This window comes from Varroa destructor, unplaced genomic scaffold, assembly GCF_002443255.2.
Source record: "Varroa destructor unplaced genomic scaffold, Vdes_3.0 BEIS01000001.1, whole genome shotgun sequence".
Taxonomy (NCBI): Eukaryota; Metazoa; Arthropoda; class Arachnida; order Mesostigmata; family Varroidae; genus Varroa; species Varroa destructor.
Genome location: NW_019211454.1, coordinates 72863464 through 72879860, shown reverse-complemented (window position 1 = coordinate 72879860; position 16397 = coordinate 72863464). Strand labels below are relative to the sequence as shown.

At 37.8% G+C, this 16397-nt stretch overlaps 1 protein-coding gene across 11 annotated transcripts in view; it reads left to right on the top strand.

The window, feature by feature from the left end:
- Positions 1 to 1869, top strand: part of LOC111243941 (uncharacterized) — a 156012-nt gene extending 154143 nt beyond the window's left edge. For all 11 annotated transcript variants that reach the window (XM_086983896.1, XM_086983868.1, XM_086984077.1 and 8 more), the window contains one exon: positions 18 to 1869. In XM_086983896.1, the coding sequence (XP_086840022.1) occupies positions 18 to 263 (246 nt within the window). In that variant the 3' untranslated portion in view covers positions 264 to 1869. The remainder of the gene's footprint in view (positions 1 to 17) is intronic.
- Positions 1870 to 16397: the final 14528 nt, after the last annotated feature.

Below are 16397 nucleotides of genomic sequence, written 5' to 3'. Positions count from 1 at the left end.
CATTGCCTTGCTTGCAGACAAAACCTGAGCTGATCATTCCGGCTGATGAGAAAGCAACCTCGGATACAGATCTGGATGCGGTAGATCCGCCTCCTGAGGTTTCGTCTACCCAGGCCACGCGCTTCTTTGAGAATGCGGCGTCGGCGGCCGTTGTAGCCAGCGCTAAAACCTCGGCATCAGCTGGCGGCAATCTCTCCGCTGATGATTCGGGCTTCCTCTCGACCTCACCTCAACCGCAGTCGTTTGTGACGACTTCATCATAAGTTATTCTTACGTTACATCATCACATTCATCGGTCAGGACGGGTATTTCGAGCGACAGAACAGATTTACACCATAGATACTTGAGGTATCTCTAGATCTTAGCTATATCCCCCCCCCCCCCGCCACATGACCACCGTCGCAGTCTATCTCCTGTCAATTATCCTGGCAAAACGCATATATTGATAGCGTTGCGACATCCCGAACTCCCCTATATTAAGCATATGCCTGAGCACGGAATCGTAAACATTAGGTACTCGCAGAAAAAAATGCGCCGCTCGGATATCGAGAGTATGGTGCCTGGCGCATGTCTGCCCAACTTCATCGTTCATCAGCAGTCATTCCTTTCTTATTTGCCCCGTTGCCCACACGACACCGTTCTCAAAAAGACAGATTCACCCAATAATAATATTAATATATCCTCACCCAATCTTATGCAACCTTCACCACCTACATATAATTGCGGGGCACCTGCAGCGCATTCCGGGACGAATGCCAGCGGTGCTACCCTTCCCTGCTTCCGTTCAAAGACCCTTACATAAACCTTTCATTTGCCCTCGGCGCTTCTTTGTTCATCACCTAGTTAGGATCGTGCATACCTTCTTTACCAAAATGACCATCGTGCTCTTCTTACATGATTTTTGAGAGCAACTTAGTAGCAACTTTTTCATGAACCCCGTTCAAGGAACAATCGATAAGCTTATGAGTTCCCAGAGTTGCTCATGATTCTCGTTGCTTCGTACTGTATCAGCGTCTACCCCTTCGCTGCCCTACCTGCCCTACTCTAAGCCCAACCAGAAACTTCGGCTGAACGCGGATCTTGTGCGTGCCGCAAGGTCTGGCGTTGCTTCGACGAAGACCGCACCGCTCCCGACCACCGTTTTTTACTGAAGGTCCATGAACTTTTTAAAATATGTACGAGAAACTTTTGAATAGTTGTACCGCTATGCCAGCGACTCGAGTTTCAGAGATGGGATTTTCACCCTTTAAATCGAATTTCGAGTTCAAATGTGCAGACAAGTAACTTCGAACTGTAGTGTGCCAAAGTGCAGAAACAACACGAGATAATAACAACCGTTTTAAAAATGCCAACAACAAGAACAAGCCGATGCGAAGGAAAAAACGATAGGAATTCGATGATAACAAACAGATTTCACAGCGCTTTATATACTTATGACAAGGCACAGATAGAAAAACCTACGGAAGCCTTTGGGCGCAAGTTACAAAAATGCATGGCGAGATGATGCACAAATTCGACTTGGACTCGCCGAAGAGATGATCTGCTGTCGCGTCGTGTCATGAACAGTAAGCGTCTGCCGCGGAAAATCAGCGTATCACTTAGGGAGAAAAATCGTATCGTTTTTGATAAATCCTCGACTGCGTTTATCTTAATACACATATGATGTCAACTACCCTCGTACAATCTTCCTGGGTTGACGGTCGATACCTAAGCAATTAAATATAAAAAAAAATACACTCAAACATATTCACATCCACCGAGTACTTTTCATCTCATGTACTTTATAATAAAATTACATTTTGAATAAAAGATGCATATAAATAACGCATGACGACATGTTTTACCATCAATAAATCACTGTACACGTTATCCTGTGTATTCATTTGAGTACAATTTAAATAATATTTTATCATATATTTAAGTCTTTATAAAATGCTTGGATTTAGCATAATCAAGAGAAATAAAGTTTTCTAATCCTAAGAGTTGCCACTACAAAAACAATCAATTGCACGCATTCTTGGTCCGTTTTGCAAATTGATGCATCCGTTTTGGATCAGACAGATAAGATTTTCATAAATATGATCTGAATAAAAAAAATGGTCGAACGCTGTGTGTTTCATTCTTGTCTTTCCCACATATGCCGAGGTGGTTGCCTGGGTGGCATAGTATTTAACATATAACGTAGACATGCTCTCAATACTGTGCGTATTCGACAAGCCAATGCCTTCATCACAGTTTAACCTCCATAGAAAGTCGGTCTGTTTCAAGGAGAGCACTCACAAAAACTTAGATGTATACAAACAAGAGCAGAAGGTTATACGCTATATGCTGAACTAGCTCTTCTCCTAATCAAATAAGCTTTCGTATAATGCATTTTGTTTATTTATAAAAAGAAAGCAAAAAACTTGGGAAAGATTTTCCTTCATGTCGATGAGCAATCTAATATGATTATCACTGTTATTATTATCGGTGATCTAAGTGTGTAAGAACATTTTCAAAATTATAGTGCACTTCAGTTACGCGACAGGAGAGAAAACACGATGCATTGATACCTTTCGATTATCTAGAAATGAAGCCACAGACTATACAGACATAGGAACATAATTTAACTGAGTGTATAATTTGCGTATAATCTATTATATATTTACCAGTACGTCAAACTCTGTTCGACGATATTGTTGTTGGCCTCGAAAATAAAGTATTCGTAACGTCACTGCCTACAATTCTGTCGGGTGAAATTGGTGGAGTAAGCTGTCAGTGTGCTGCTCTTACAACTAATCAAGTCAGACCTAGCATCAACGTGAATAGGGTTAAAAGATAAATAAAAATATGAAATGGTTTCGGCTTTTATTTGTGTACTTTGCCCTACGAAATCAAAGTTCTCGTTTGTCCTGTTGGCGAGGTTGCAGTTCGCTTTGTGTTTCAAATATGCTTACTCTAGAGATCTGTGTGACAACGAAATGGACTACATCTTTAAAAACCGAAACTATGACACAATTTTATACAGTTTATTATGTTCTTCGTGAGACTCATTCTTTCATGGCTGTCTAATTGTAAGCGGCACGAAGGGCAAGTTTCTGAAGTATATATTTTTTCCACTTGTCTTTGGAAAGGCTACATGCATAATTCGCAAAAACTTATCGATACCTAATAAAAGAATTAATGAGTACGCTGTTCAGCTGATAAAAAAACATTGACATTTTAAGGGTTGTAACTTACTTTTCTGATTTACAGGCAAAATACTCAAAGATAATAGTGACACCGGAACGTTCAAAACACGTCGGCTACTAATAATTTTTTTTAAAAAACAAATATATTCGTGTTATAGAGAAACGATAAGTAAGAATTTTTTATTTTTATATATTGCTTTCATATGCTAGTGACGTATGAAGAAAAACATTTTTTCACGATTTTATGGTAGAACCGCAACGTTTCAATATTGCAATGTGATCATGTTGCGAGATCAAAAGATTTGCCTGCTTATATTTATTTCGAAGAGAAGAAGTATTGTTTAAGTTTTATTTTAAATATAACTTCACTTCCGATAATTTGTTTCCGCTGGTTGAGAGAAATGTTCTACAGGCAAAGTCTTGCCTGTTTATATTTAGAAGAACGCTTGAAAATGGCACCAACGCCTAAAAAAGCGTAGATAAGACTACGCCAATATGCTTAGCTGCTTAAGGATACTTTGACTAAATTTCACTTGAAAAATTTTTGTATTTATATTTTTATTTTGGGAGGGACTCGTAGAAAAAGCTCAGAAAGGGCTACGTATATAACTTAAAGAAGCCTTTTGACTGAAGCGCCTCCGGCCTCGATTTTTTAAAGACACCTATGAAATTACTTCTTGACATAGCTTAGGGTCGTAAGACAGAGGTAGAATGGTATTCGTGAAACCTTTTTACTTATATACAGAAGTCAGAATTCGCATTTTTTACCTGCTTCGTTTGTGGTGTTTAAGCCCTTAGACATTAATTAAGGCGTCTGGATCCTGAAACTGAGGCTGAAGGTTATGGATGAACTCATCATGCTGATAGTCTCCCCAAATGGGCATTAAGGCCCATAAAATTTCTGTCTAGACTTCTTGCTATTTTTTATACCCTAAAAAATATAAAAATGTAATTTCTATTGATACCATGACAAAGACCGCTTCATCAAGCCCGTTCACGACGCATACTAAACGATCTGTGCGATTAAATAAAATCATCCACTCACCGATAGGGCATATAGATTCATATGCAAAAATCTTAAATTTCGTGAGTTCTCGAGGAAGAAGTTCTCTAGCGACATTCATGTTTACGTATTGCACCACTACGTAGTGACGGTTTTTGAAAATTTACTTGAAGCATTCGATGGTATACGATGTAAATTTCGAAGCGACTCTCCTACAAGCGAAGTATTCTTTATAGTTGGAGTAAGCTGAAATAAGAAGAACAAATGCGAAACCAGCGAATCCAATGTAACTCATCCTCAAATGTACAGAAGAAGCAGAAAGAATTTTTTCAGTATGTCATTAATAACGTGAAGTAGTAGCTCGAACTGACTCATTAAATAATCTCTTTGCCTAGTATATGTTTCGATAATTTAGAAAACTACACAACCTGAGAAAAGGGTGACCGGAGGCTAAAGTTCGTACAGGTGATCAGCCAGTGATAGTAAATAAACGATAAGTACAACTGAACTTCTAACTATCATTTGAGTTACACGAAATCTGAATTTCAGCTAGCGAAAATGGGACGACTGAAACTCTTAGCAAAGCTCACTTTAGGATATCGGCGACAACAGTGGCGTCCTTAGAAGACAAAAATTTGATTAAAAACAATCCTGCAAAAATAGATCGTACCTCTGTTGATCTTTCTCTGCTGGTCATAGAATTATCCGCGAGAAAATATTAATTATACCAAACAGATGCTACCTCCCACAGCTATTCTCTTGGAGTTATCAAAGTCAGGTAAAATTTAAATGGCTAAGTAAACGAGTGGCAATATACTTTAGAAACAACAAGGGTTTGCCCCAAATGTTAACAACCACTACTTCCAAACGCTTTATTTAATGTATCATCATACGAAGATTTTTATCTCACCGAAATTAATCAACTGCATCGAGACACGTAAGTTAACGAAAACAGCTGGATTTTTCAAAAGGTAACTTAAGAATGTACTCCAATGAGTAACTGATAAGCTGCAAACTGCTAATTCTGTATATCTGTCTGATGTCAAAATGAATATTTAAGCTATTAGAAATTTCGACGAGCAAGTTATTTATATGTGGAACATTCTTAAACGTATGCTGTATAGCGATGGATATTTCTTTTGCGTTTAGATTTTCACATAGAGCAATCGAAACGGCACGAAAGTCACTGGTTTTTGACACGTGTTATGGCGCTGAAAATCCGTAAAAATGTACAAATGTTTTTTTTTTTTTTGAAACGATGTTACTCTACATAAGTCAGTTAATTGAGAATTTTTTCGCTATTAAGTTTAAGCAATTAGGAACTTTCAATAGTACTATAGTACTATAGTAACGCTGGAAAACGCTGTGCGTTTGACAACGCTGGTGTCATTAAGTTCAATCCGGCTATGAGTTCTATATTTTAGAATTACAACTATCAGAATATAATTTATCGGTATACTTCGATTATAACCGACGCCTTGACTTTGGACGCCATTATGATACGATAGCGCAGTGATTGTCCTATTGAAATACGCTACAGCTTTTTTCCAGTGGCAGCAAAAGAAGAAGAATGGCAACGGGTCGACACCCGGAAGTTTACAAGCTTGAGGTGGCATGATATTCTTATCTAGCAATCTGTCAAACGTGTCAGTTTTGTTTACTCATACTTTGTTAGACTTACCTGTTTAGAGAGACGGCTCATATATACGTCACAGAACTTATCGCTCATTTCATCTATACGAAGGTTTAGAAGATACAGTTGCTGTATCTAAGTGAACCTTTCTGATTCATGGCCCAAAAAGGTCAGGAGAATCCATAATCTCAGCCACAGCTTTTAGGAGCACGGATGCGGATTTAGGTATTACGTTCGATACGGCGGCTTCCGGATTTACGGGAAATATTGGGGCGGATATAAAAAAAAAAACGTATAGTATATTCCTCATCATATAGCATTAAATAGATTTGGACCATCTACCCGATGTTATCAGAATGTGTTATTTACAAGAAGCGTTACCTCTAAATCTAATAAATAAAAAGGTGTTAAACTGTTAGAAATTACTGCGATGCTGATTAGGGGCAAATAATATATCTATAAATGTACAACTTTGTCTTTAAGCGGTGCAATCGTACGCCTTTGCATATCTAGCATTTTCACAGAACGTCAAGATCATGTTGGTCTCGATACCTTGGTTGGCAGACGAATGCCTTTGGTAGGCAATGGCTAGTTGCGGTCCGTTACGATACAGGCCGAGTAGCGAGAGGCACTGTATATATACGTATACATACAAGGTGCAACTATGCAATGAATACAGCGACGAACTGGTCTATTATTGAAAGGGAGAATCGATAGATTTATGGAAGGTTTCCATTGTAATGTGGACCTTTCTGATTTGAAAGGCATGGCGCCTCACAGCATCCTTTATTCAGAGCTCGGTGACAGGTGCTGCTCATTTAAGCAACTTATATGTACAAATATAGCGCAGACAACTACCTTATGGCACTCATTTCGGTTTACGGACTCAATGGCTTGCGTAGTTCCGTATTATGGTTAGCATTGATATACACTGGTATGATGATAGGACTATCACCACTTGCTATTTCGTATTACGTAGTACATCAGCTTTACCTTTACCGTAGTTTTGCCGCATTTCCCCCAAGTGTCGAATAACACTTGGGGGAAATGCGGCAAAACTTCTCACGCAAAAACCATCAGGAGAAGATAAAAGACGTCGGAGCCAAGCGTAGCGCCAATTGCAAGACAGCAGGCAGCGAAACCATCGCCCAGCTCTCGGCGACGTCGTTCTAACGGCATAAAGGGCGGGTTTAGCATGAAGCGCTGATGGCTCAGTTTACTAACTATATAACAGCAACCTTCGAGTGTAAAGTTTTATCAAGGATAAGGCCCAAATGCTCGCACATAACGACTAAATTTGCGGAGCGAGTGATGCGAGTTATTGCTAGCCCTGTACTTTTAATATATTGCATGCATTGACTGAATTGTCCAAAAACAGCTGTCACATTTTATCTAACAATCTGAAATAGCACCACAACCGCTAAAACCACTTACTAATATTTTCATTTTTAGAGTTGCTCACTTTGGTGCGACATTCGGAAGATAGCCATTCGAGCCACCAGAGACGACCATAACAAAGACAAAGGCTGTATCACTAAAAAGGACAGTTTCGATGTTAGGTCGGTTTTGTGGTACTATGCTACAAAACATAAACGATAGGACCAAAATTGCCCGTGGAACGTAAAGGCACAATAATATTTGACGACGTTGAGGATTCTGACAAACAGCAAACTCGTACAATTTATGCGAATGAGATCCTCTATTATATCTCTCAAGAATCAAGAAGATAGCTTAGGCTAGCATGGTAATATAATCTAGACTCGCTCCTCCTTGAGTTTTCAACGTTGACAAAATGTTAGCTTAGCCATTGCTATTATGCAAATCGAAACAACAGATAAAATCAGCGATGTTCTAGGTGAAGAAGTAAGCCAGCAAAGGGAATAGTACACGTGTAAAAACTTATCCGATTCGGTTTAATGATCGGCTATTGCCGTTTTTGGTGGCCTAGCCTTCTAAATTGGTTCTATTAGAATAAATAAATAAAGTTTTGTTAAATAAAGTAAAAGCGCATTTCATATCGGTTTTTAAACATTGCATAAGTATTATAGTTGATTAAAATGAAAAGTAAGTAATCGACATGCTTCAAATGTGTATGAAGCTACAAATCTTACCTGAATACACAACACACCAGTAGGATATTATAATTGGAGCAAGATATTCATAACTTAGTATTAGTAACCTGCGACATTAACCAGCTAAAATTGAAAGGTCAGAAGCGTAGGGCGAGACTGTATTTGGAAAAGGTATGACCAAAAGCGCTGGTGCTACAACCATGTAGAAATGCCAGCCCTCATCTCAGCCCAGTCAGAAAGCAATTTCGTTATAGCTTTACTTACTAGCACATCATGCTGCATGACTTTGTACAGTGTGTATCTGTGAAACCTATAGATTCGATTAAACCTAGATTCAGCTATATTGTTTTTCATATTGAAACAATCAAATAAACGATTAGATAAGATAATACAACCAAGTATAACAAAGAGCGGCATGGTCCAGCCATGGTAATTATTGAAATATAGCCGTGGCCAATCTATCACTGTATCACATTATTACTGTGCCGTCCCATAGGTCTATCTGCTAGCACATCGAGATGAGAATAATCATTAAAAGTTATTTTTTATAATATCAAATATATAGTTGAAGTCTATTATTGGTATTATTGTATGCAATGTATTGCTTTTGCGTATCTGTCCTTAAAGATGATCGTCTTGTATACGTTGGTGATGGAATTAGGGCCTGCTATCGTAGCCGGCTACTGTTGAAACGTTTAAACTAATAATTATTTGAAATAATTCCGTCGCTGAGCGCATCATGCCAAGACTGATGTGTATATATAAAAAAGGCCTTGGCAACTGGCTGAGACAAACAACGAATATCGCTTGAAGTGCCGGTTTTATCACTGCAGTACCGTACATAGGACATAACACGTTTATGAGTGGGTTTCCTTGTATATATCCCTATCGATTTATATCCAGATTCAAGTTGCGCCTTCGTACCAATATGGGCACACGTTCTAAAACTGTGTATCGATCTCGACCAGTGAATTAATCAGGCACACTTTTCACACACGTGCCAATTATAATAATAATAATTCCACCGTGATCAATCGATTTCAAAAAGGACTTTGTACTACTGTGAAGATAAAATAACAGCAAAAAATAACATCGATACTTTTTCTATCAAATGTCAGTGCTTTACACTTTGACGACATAAAGCTCCTAGAAGCGCCCCTTTCTTCGGAGTCCACTCAGCGTATACCCACAACTAACGAAAACCGGTTGAAGCTCTACTATGAATGTATTCAGTACCTCAACGCTCATCTGATTATTGCTTCTTCATTATTTCTTGTAGGACGCAGCCTCTTGACACTACGCCTTTTCTTTTATAGTATATCTTTTTATGTTGTCCGCCAACTCTCGAACACAGGACCTCTCTAGCTCAACTTGATTCCTTTTCCTGAGGTCATCGTTGCATAGTAGTTTTCAATGTAAGTATTCTCACAGTTAGCATTAACACTCTCAGAGTTCGGTAATTTCAGCACTACCAAGTATATCGGCCCGATTGATTCGACGATTTGATAAATTTCATATGACACATTTTAATCGAGACCATTGTGAAAACCTGTTATTACACGCGACATAACTCAAATTTGCCAAATTAGAATTGTTAGCTACTGCATGGCTACAGAAGACATGCAGTGAGATCGCCGTCAAGGCAGATCAAGCTAGGTTTGCACGAGGCGCTACTTAAGTTAGGAGTTCACTGGTGATTAGAATAGTTGGGTGTACGCCATCCAGTAATGCTCAACAATAACTTATCACCACGATTCTGTGGCTGAGGGGTCGGATCTATGAGCTTCACCCTTACCCAGCATAGGCGACCACAACCCCATCTGGTACACGAACGAAAGGTGGCATCTGGCGTATCGCAGTATACACACTGTGATCTTCCGTGCAATTCAGTTAACGCATATCTCAGCCCAAAGCAGTGAACTTGGGATCTGTTACCGCATGATTTCACCACACGGGACTACAGCCGCGCCGTTGTCAGAATGTTAGTCACTAACTTAATAACACATTGGGTGCCATAATAGCGAAGAATTTTATTTTGGAAATATAACAAGTTTATTATTTGACTAGCCCATGTGAAGTGTGCGACAAGGTAGGTTTCTTCTGTGAAACGTATCGCTAAAGGGGAAGTGTGGAGCGGTATCGATAACAAAGACATTACAATTAAAAAAAGTTTAATACCAGTGTGTATAAATACGCTAGAGCTTTCTAGTTAGTGCAATGTTTTACAGCAGTAGTAAAATATGACATTGTATATGAGTAAAATGAAATATTTAAGTAACTAGCTAATATGCTTTCTTCTCACCACTAATTCCATGAACTAATAGGCACCTATTGATTCGTCCTGTTAAGAATTTTCACTGAAAATTATAACAGCGACTAATATTGTTTTCAGGCCCTTATTTCCGAATGAACGCTTAACCGATAAAATCTGCTTTCTACCTACACGGTGTCCCCATAATCAGATGTGACTAAAAAGATGAGAACGCGAGGAAGGAAAGGCGCTGTTTTGGGCATCCAGTCCGTTCCAGTTCCAGAAACAAGAATCAGGACTATGTCAGAAAACATTTGAGATGCTTACCAGTAATAACCCATTATATACATATAACGTGATGGCTTACTAATGCATGCTTTCTGTTTTAAGGGATATGCTTTGCTTAAGTATCAATGCTAGGGTGACAGCTATAGTGTGCTTTATACAGTAATACCTCCAGCTCTGAAAAGAAAATGTAGTTTCTTAAATACTCGAAAGACATATAATGCTGCGAAATAATCTCATTTATGGGAATCCGTAACCCCTAACAACAAGTAATTCTCTGCAGACATTCTATTCTAAACAGAAGTCTACAGGGAAAGCGTTTCGACATGACAAGAAGGATAAGAAAATTCCTGAACGACTTGAGGGGTGCCCCGACGATCGAATTTAAAGTGTTTTGAAAACTGGACAAGCGGCAGCATAGGTCTGTGTTGAGAGGATCATTTCAAAGAGGAAAACTAGAATTGCAAGGACTAAATAAGTGTTGATAAATTTCAAACGAAAACTCATTCATTTTGGAATAAAGGAGTAGGCGTAATGCAAGCATCTAACGCCACATGGTAATATAAATAAGGGGTAAAGAAGGGTACCACCTACAGGCATCTGTATCGATCTTAACGAAAACTGCTACGACCACCCAGTAGAGTATAATAACTAAAAACAATGGCCATATTACCCTGAAATATAAAAGCACATTATTACAACGTAATGAAATTGGATACAAGACATGTCATGAATGTTACTATTTTTGCTTTTAAAGAAAAAAAATAGCTTTTGTTAAGTGTGTTATATCGGAAAGTTACGAACGTTAGTAGTAGGATTATAACAAATTTTCTTACATTTGTAGGAAATGTTGGAAGCTAGCTTCACTTTTATATGTATCCGTTAGTTGTAGAAAATCTAGCATATATCAATCTATTTATGGCTGGATAGATCTATAGGTAGATATTTTTTACAGTTAAATTACCTGGAATGAAGCCTTTGCCCCCTCTGTGGTAAGGTGTTCTTGAACAGTATTCGGCAAATAAGTTATAGAGGTCACTGGGTAAACTACATATATATGTATATATATTACAGTATCTAACAATCTAAAACTATATATGTAAAGTAGGTGCTGAAGCGTAACAAATGTGTACAAATTGAAAAATATATGACAAACGTAGAGATAATAGGGAACGAAAGAAGTCCGAATTGCGGTTCAGGCAAACGATAATTTCAACAGCTCGCAGTTATAACATAGAATAGTCAGAATTTTGTTGAATAATTTATTTGTTAATGCAATAGAGATTGTAGGCCAACTGAAGCAATCTCTATTTGCTTCTAGAGAAAAACATAAGGACTGAAGTTTTTGAGCGGTACTGTATACTTCTTTGAATCTTTATGGGCAAATTACCTAGGTGAAATTATGTTAGCTTAAAGTCTTAATTTTGCGCAAAGGGGCTCCGTATATAGTGTGGAAACACACTATAGCTTCTTATGATAACCGACTACAAATGCTTCGAATGCGAATATATAGGTCTTTCTTAACTACCAAAATATAGGTGTCTTTAGAAGGCCTACATATCATGTCAAACTCTGATGCAGCATTTGTGGGAAGAATCTGTTTTTAATATCGATGAAAAGTACGTGATGGTGGAATAGAGGAGTGGCCAAATTGCCCAATTTTGGTATATTAATTAGAAAAAGTAGACAAGTGTGCAGCATCCCGCAAACTTAAATATATATATATATATATATATATATATATATATTTCTTTACCGAGCAGTAGTAGTAAGGTAGCGTTATCTACAAAAAACAATGTATTTGAAAGGAGTAGTGAAGGTCAGGCCTCCCTGCAGCTTGACAATCTGATGATTAAAACATGTTTCAGGCAAGAAAAACATTTTAAATTTTATTCCGAAGACGCTACCTTTGTAAATAGATGATCAATCTATTTTTATGACGAAAGTGGGTGGAGGCCGATGCTTAGGAAAGTGGCCCAAAAACTATTTTTTTTTAAAATTCGAATTGTTTTGCTGATAACTTAAACAAGAATAATTTCTTGTTAAGGTTTTGACTTTACTTTTCAACTTGTTATGAATTCTATTGCTCGTTCTTGAGCTCTCAAATATTTGACCTCTTGTCATGTGATTTCTTCGAAATTGGCCTCGTACACCTACTGGCCTTTGGTAGTGATGACCTGTCGGGAGAGCTAAAGTGATTGTGAGAATGTCAACAAAATATGTTCCATTGCACACTATAGATATGGTAACCAAAATATGAGAAATTCCGGATTCTCATTCATCGGAGTTTGCTCATTCATTTAAAAAGTCGGAATTAGTAGAAGTCCATATAGATCACACAATTTGGATATCCAATACTAGGACATACAAGAAGTACTTAAAATTATACAGAGCAACGATTGTCATATATTGTCACGAAAACTTAATCTACGGTCAAACTATTCAACCATACAATACCATTATTATGTCTAGTCAAAACGGTTGTATATAAACACGCCAAAATAAGTTACGGCTTCATAATATAATGCATGTATCCATATATATATATATATATATGTATATGTATGATATATGTATCCAAAAAAGTAAATGCTGTGTTATAAATCATCGGTTTTAGTCTCGTTGCGGTAATATAATAAGCATATTTATCCTAATTATAGCGCAACATCACTTTTTAGCGGGCGTTTACTTAAGCTTCAATATTAGGTAAAACAAAGACAGGTTAAAATGTAAATCAATTGAAATAACCTCGTCTTACATGTGTTTTCTGACCAGAAAGTGTACCGAGAAGCTAGGCTATAACCTATCCCAATGAAACTGTCGTAGTAGAAAGCACAGTAGTAAAGGTAAGCAAAAAAAAAAAGGAAAGAAAATGAAAAAAAAACAAAGAACGCAACTGATATTAGTTAGCTCTCGATTGAGCTACCCTGCAGGTGTAACATTATGGACGGAATATGTCACGATAGATGATTCTAAGTATATTGAAATGTAATATACAAGCACGTAAATATTATCTTAGCTGCAGCGTTTGATGAAACCTTTGACTTCTGTTATCAGACTGAAATGTAATTAAAAAAAAAAAATTATCTCAACTATCTTATAAACAGTGTATCGTGGTTTGTCTTCAAAGAATCGTACCCTTGGTCAACATCTCTAATGACCTACATTTCGTTATGCAGTAGCGGAAACGGACGTTTCAAATGATCAACATGTGAATCGCTCCCATTGTTTCCCATTTTATTACCTCGGTAGTATGTCATTTCAGAATAGACTCTGAAGTTACTTCAACGGTCTCGTGTTAGTTTTTATAACGTATGTTTAATTTACATTAACAATGGGGAATAAATATAAGAAACTTTGCGGTCTTAAACTAGGATGTTTTACAATTAGCTAATGATGCGTAATCTAGAAGATAAGAAGTGTACGGCGCACCCACTGTCAAGCCAATAATGTCACAAGCACAATCAAAAGTGGGTTCAAGATTGAGCCCCATTTTTGTACATATACGCACCCATTACTATTGGTTTTTATCACAGTTTGCTTTTTACAGCGGCTTATGTGATTTGACGCTAAAAAAAAAAAACTCGTGGAAAGGTAAGTAGTGTGATGAGCTATTTCAACCAATAGGGAAACTTTACTAGATTGGTATTTGGGCCAAATGCGGTAACGGTCTGGGCATAACTGGTATATATATATATATATATATATATATATATATATATATATATACTGAAATAGATCTGTAGCCGTTTGAAAGAGCTGACACAAAATTTTTGGATACCAAAGCCATTTTTGCCTTAGAAAATGTGTTTATGCACTACCCGTCATTGCAGTGCTTCCATTAGGTGAGACAAGTGGCAAAAGTAGTAAATGTTGATTTCGAAAAAGAACATTTTCAATAAAACGCTGGGTCCGCGTGTTACCTAGAAGGCCGAAGCCACCGTACGTTCGAAAGAGCGTTTCAAATACGATATAGCATGGGTGTAGATGCGCGGTGCATGGATCTAATGTTTAGCTTTTGGTTGGCGGAAGTGCTGATGACAGAGTCTATAATTTCATCAAATGAGGGCAAATGATGTTCTTCTCCATGTAATTGCTACATGTAATTGCTGAAGTCTTTTCACGCAAATACAGCTGACACGGTCGATAGCTGTTGTAACATGCAGGCTACTTTAGGACAAGTAAAAGGGTAACTATATTCACGTCAGATAAACGAAACTGCGCAGTTTCTAACTAACGAAAGGAAGCCTATTTTGACCTTTGAGATCGCATTTTACTTTTTGCAATTTCTAAACAATCCACTATTTCGGTCGTATTTTGTTTGCCTTTTTCAGCCTGCACGACCAAGCGAGAGCTCTTTAGCAGTTAACGATGACGGCTTTAGAGAACAACAGTTTAATGCAACTTAGAAAAACGTTACTTTCGTCCACTACCCACTATTATTCTGTACACCGATTTATGATTATCCTGAGCTTGCCTGTCTCGACATCTGGTCCTTAACAGACTATTTGCCCCTGAGCTGGCTTATTCTTATCGGCAATGTTATGGGCATTATTATATGCGGCATTTAATACATGAGAAGAGATAGCCGAAGGCTATACACGGATACCGACATCTTGTTTCGGACGCTACTAATACAAGGTGCGCAATCGGTCGCTGGCCATCGGCGCGGTGGCAACCACCCCAGTGACTGCACCTCCTACTATTCTAATAACTTTTACAGGCCTGCATAATACACAGCTGCTCGCTATCAGCGGTCTAGCACAAGTTGTTTAACCATAGATCGACGCGCTGTTCAAGCACTAACCAAAACACGCAGACAAGTTATGTCATATAGCCCCTTAATCCGTCGTGTCGGTGAAGCCTGATTCTCCCGAGTGTAGAAAAGTTATGTTTAGAGATGTCAATATTGTATACTTACGCTTTTGAGATTTCATATGTAATAGCTTAATTTCAAAATTCAAAATTTCAAAAAACCGAGTTTCAAATATATCGATAGACAGAGTGATTAGTGCACTTCGAAACATTTTAGCAAATTTTGAAATAAGCGTGATCTTTTCATGTTTAAAATCGGCAATGCCAATGTACCTTCAAAACCAAAAATTTTGTATTAAATTAGTAATTAGTAGATATAATTTAGTTCGACTCCCAATATTATTCTTTCAGCTATACCACAGCCATTATTATTTATAGTTTGTACAAACTAAGCGGCAAATTACGCCTTCAAAACGTTTCACCTTAAGCTCGTGAATTTAAGTAGAACCTCATTGATTTAGTAGAATTACTGACGTTACAGAGGATAAATCAGAATTTGACAGTATTCATTTTGGCATTCTCAAGAGAAACCCATGACGAAAGAAAGACATGGGCCTGTCGGTTAGTCAATATTATGATTGCCAATACAACCGGCTCTGCTTATAACCAGTCACGTCTTTGCAGATTACCTCATAACAATTAGATCCCAAGGGGAACTACGCCACCAGTGAGCGTTGATGTGTCACGCCGGAAATAAGGCAGACACGTACCTTCTGACTTGAGGATCGTCTATTTTCGGGAAAAATTATAGCAACTGATTCTTAGCAAAACCACAATAGTTTTCACGTACACATATGGGCCTTTCCCTAGTTCCTTTATGCTTGTTCTACGACAACTAGCTAAACAGTTCCATGCTTATGAGTATCTTTATCCTCATGAACACTAGTTTATTTTACTAGAACACTAGTAAATTAATAATTTACAGTTGGAGGATTTTATAGGGTAGAGCTAACATCAGTGTATTACCCGCATTCATGCCGATACCCGCGATCGATGGTAGGCCAGCGGCAATAGCCCATCTATGTGCTCTGTGAACAATAACTGCTTCGTCATTTGGCCAATAAATAACATGAGGTGAGACAGCAAAAACTATCATAATACTATTTTCACCTGATGCCAGGCACGCTATTTAAACGTACGATCTTGTACAAAATAATTACACAATACA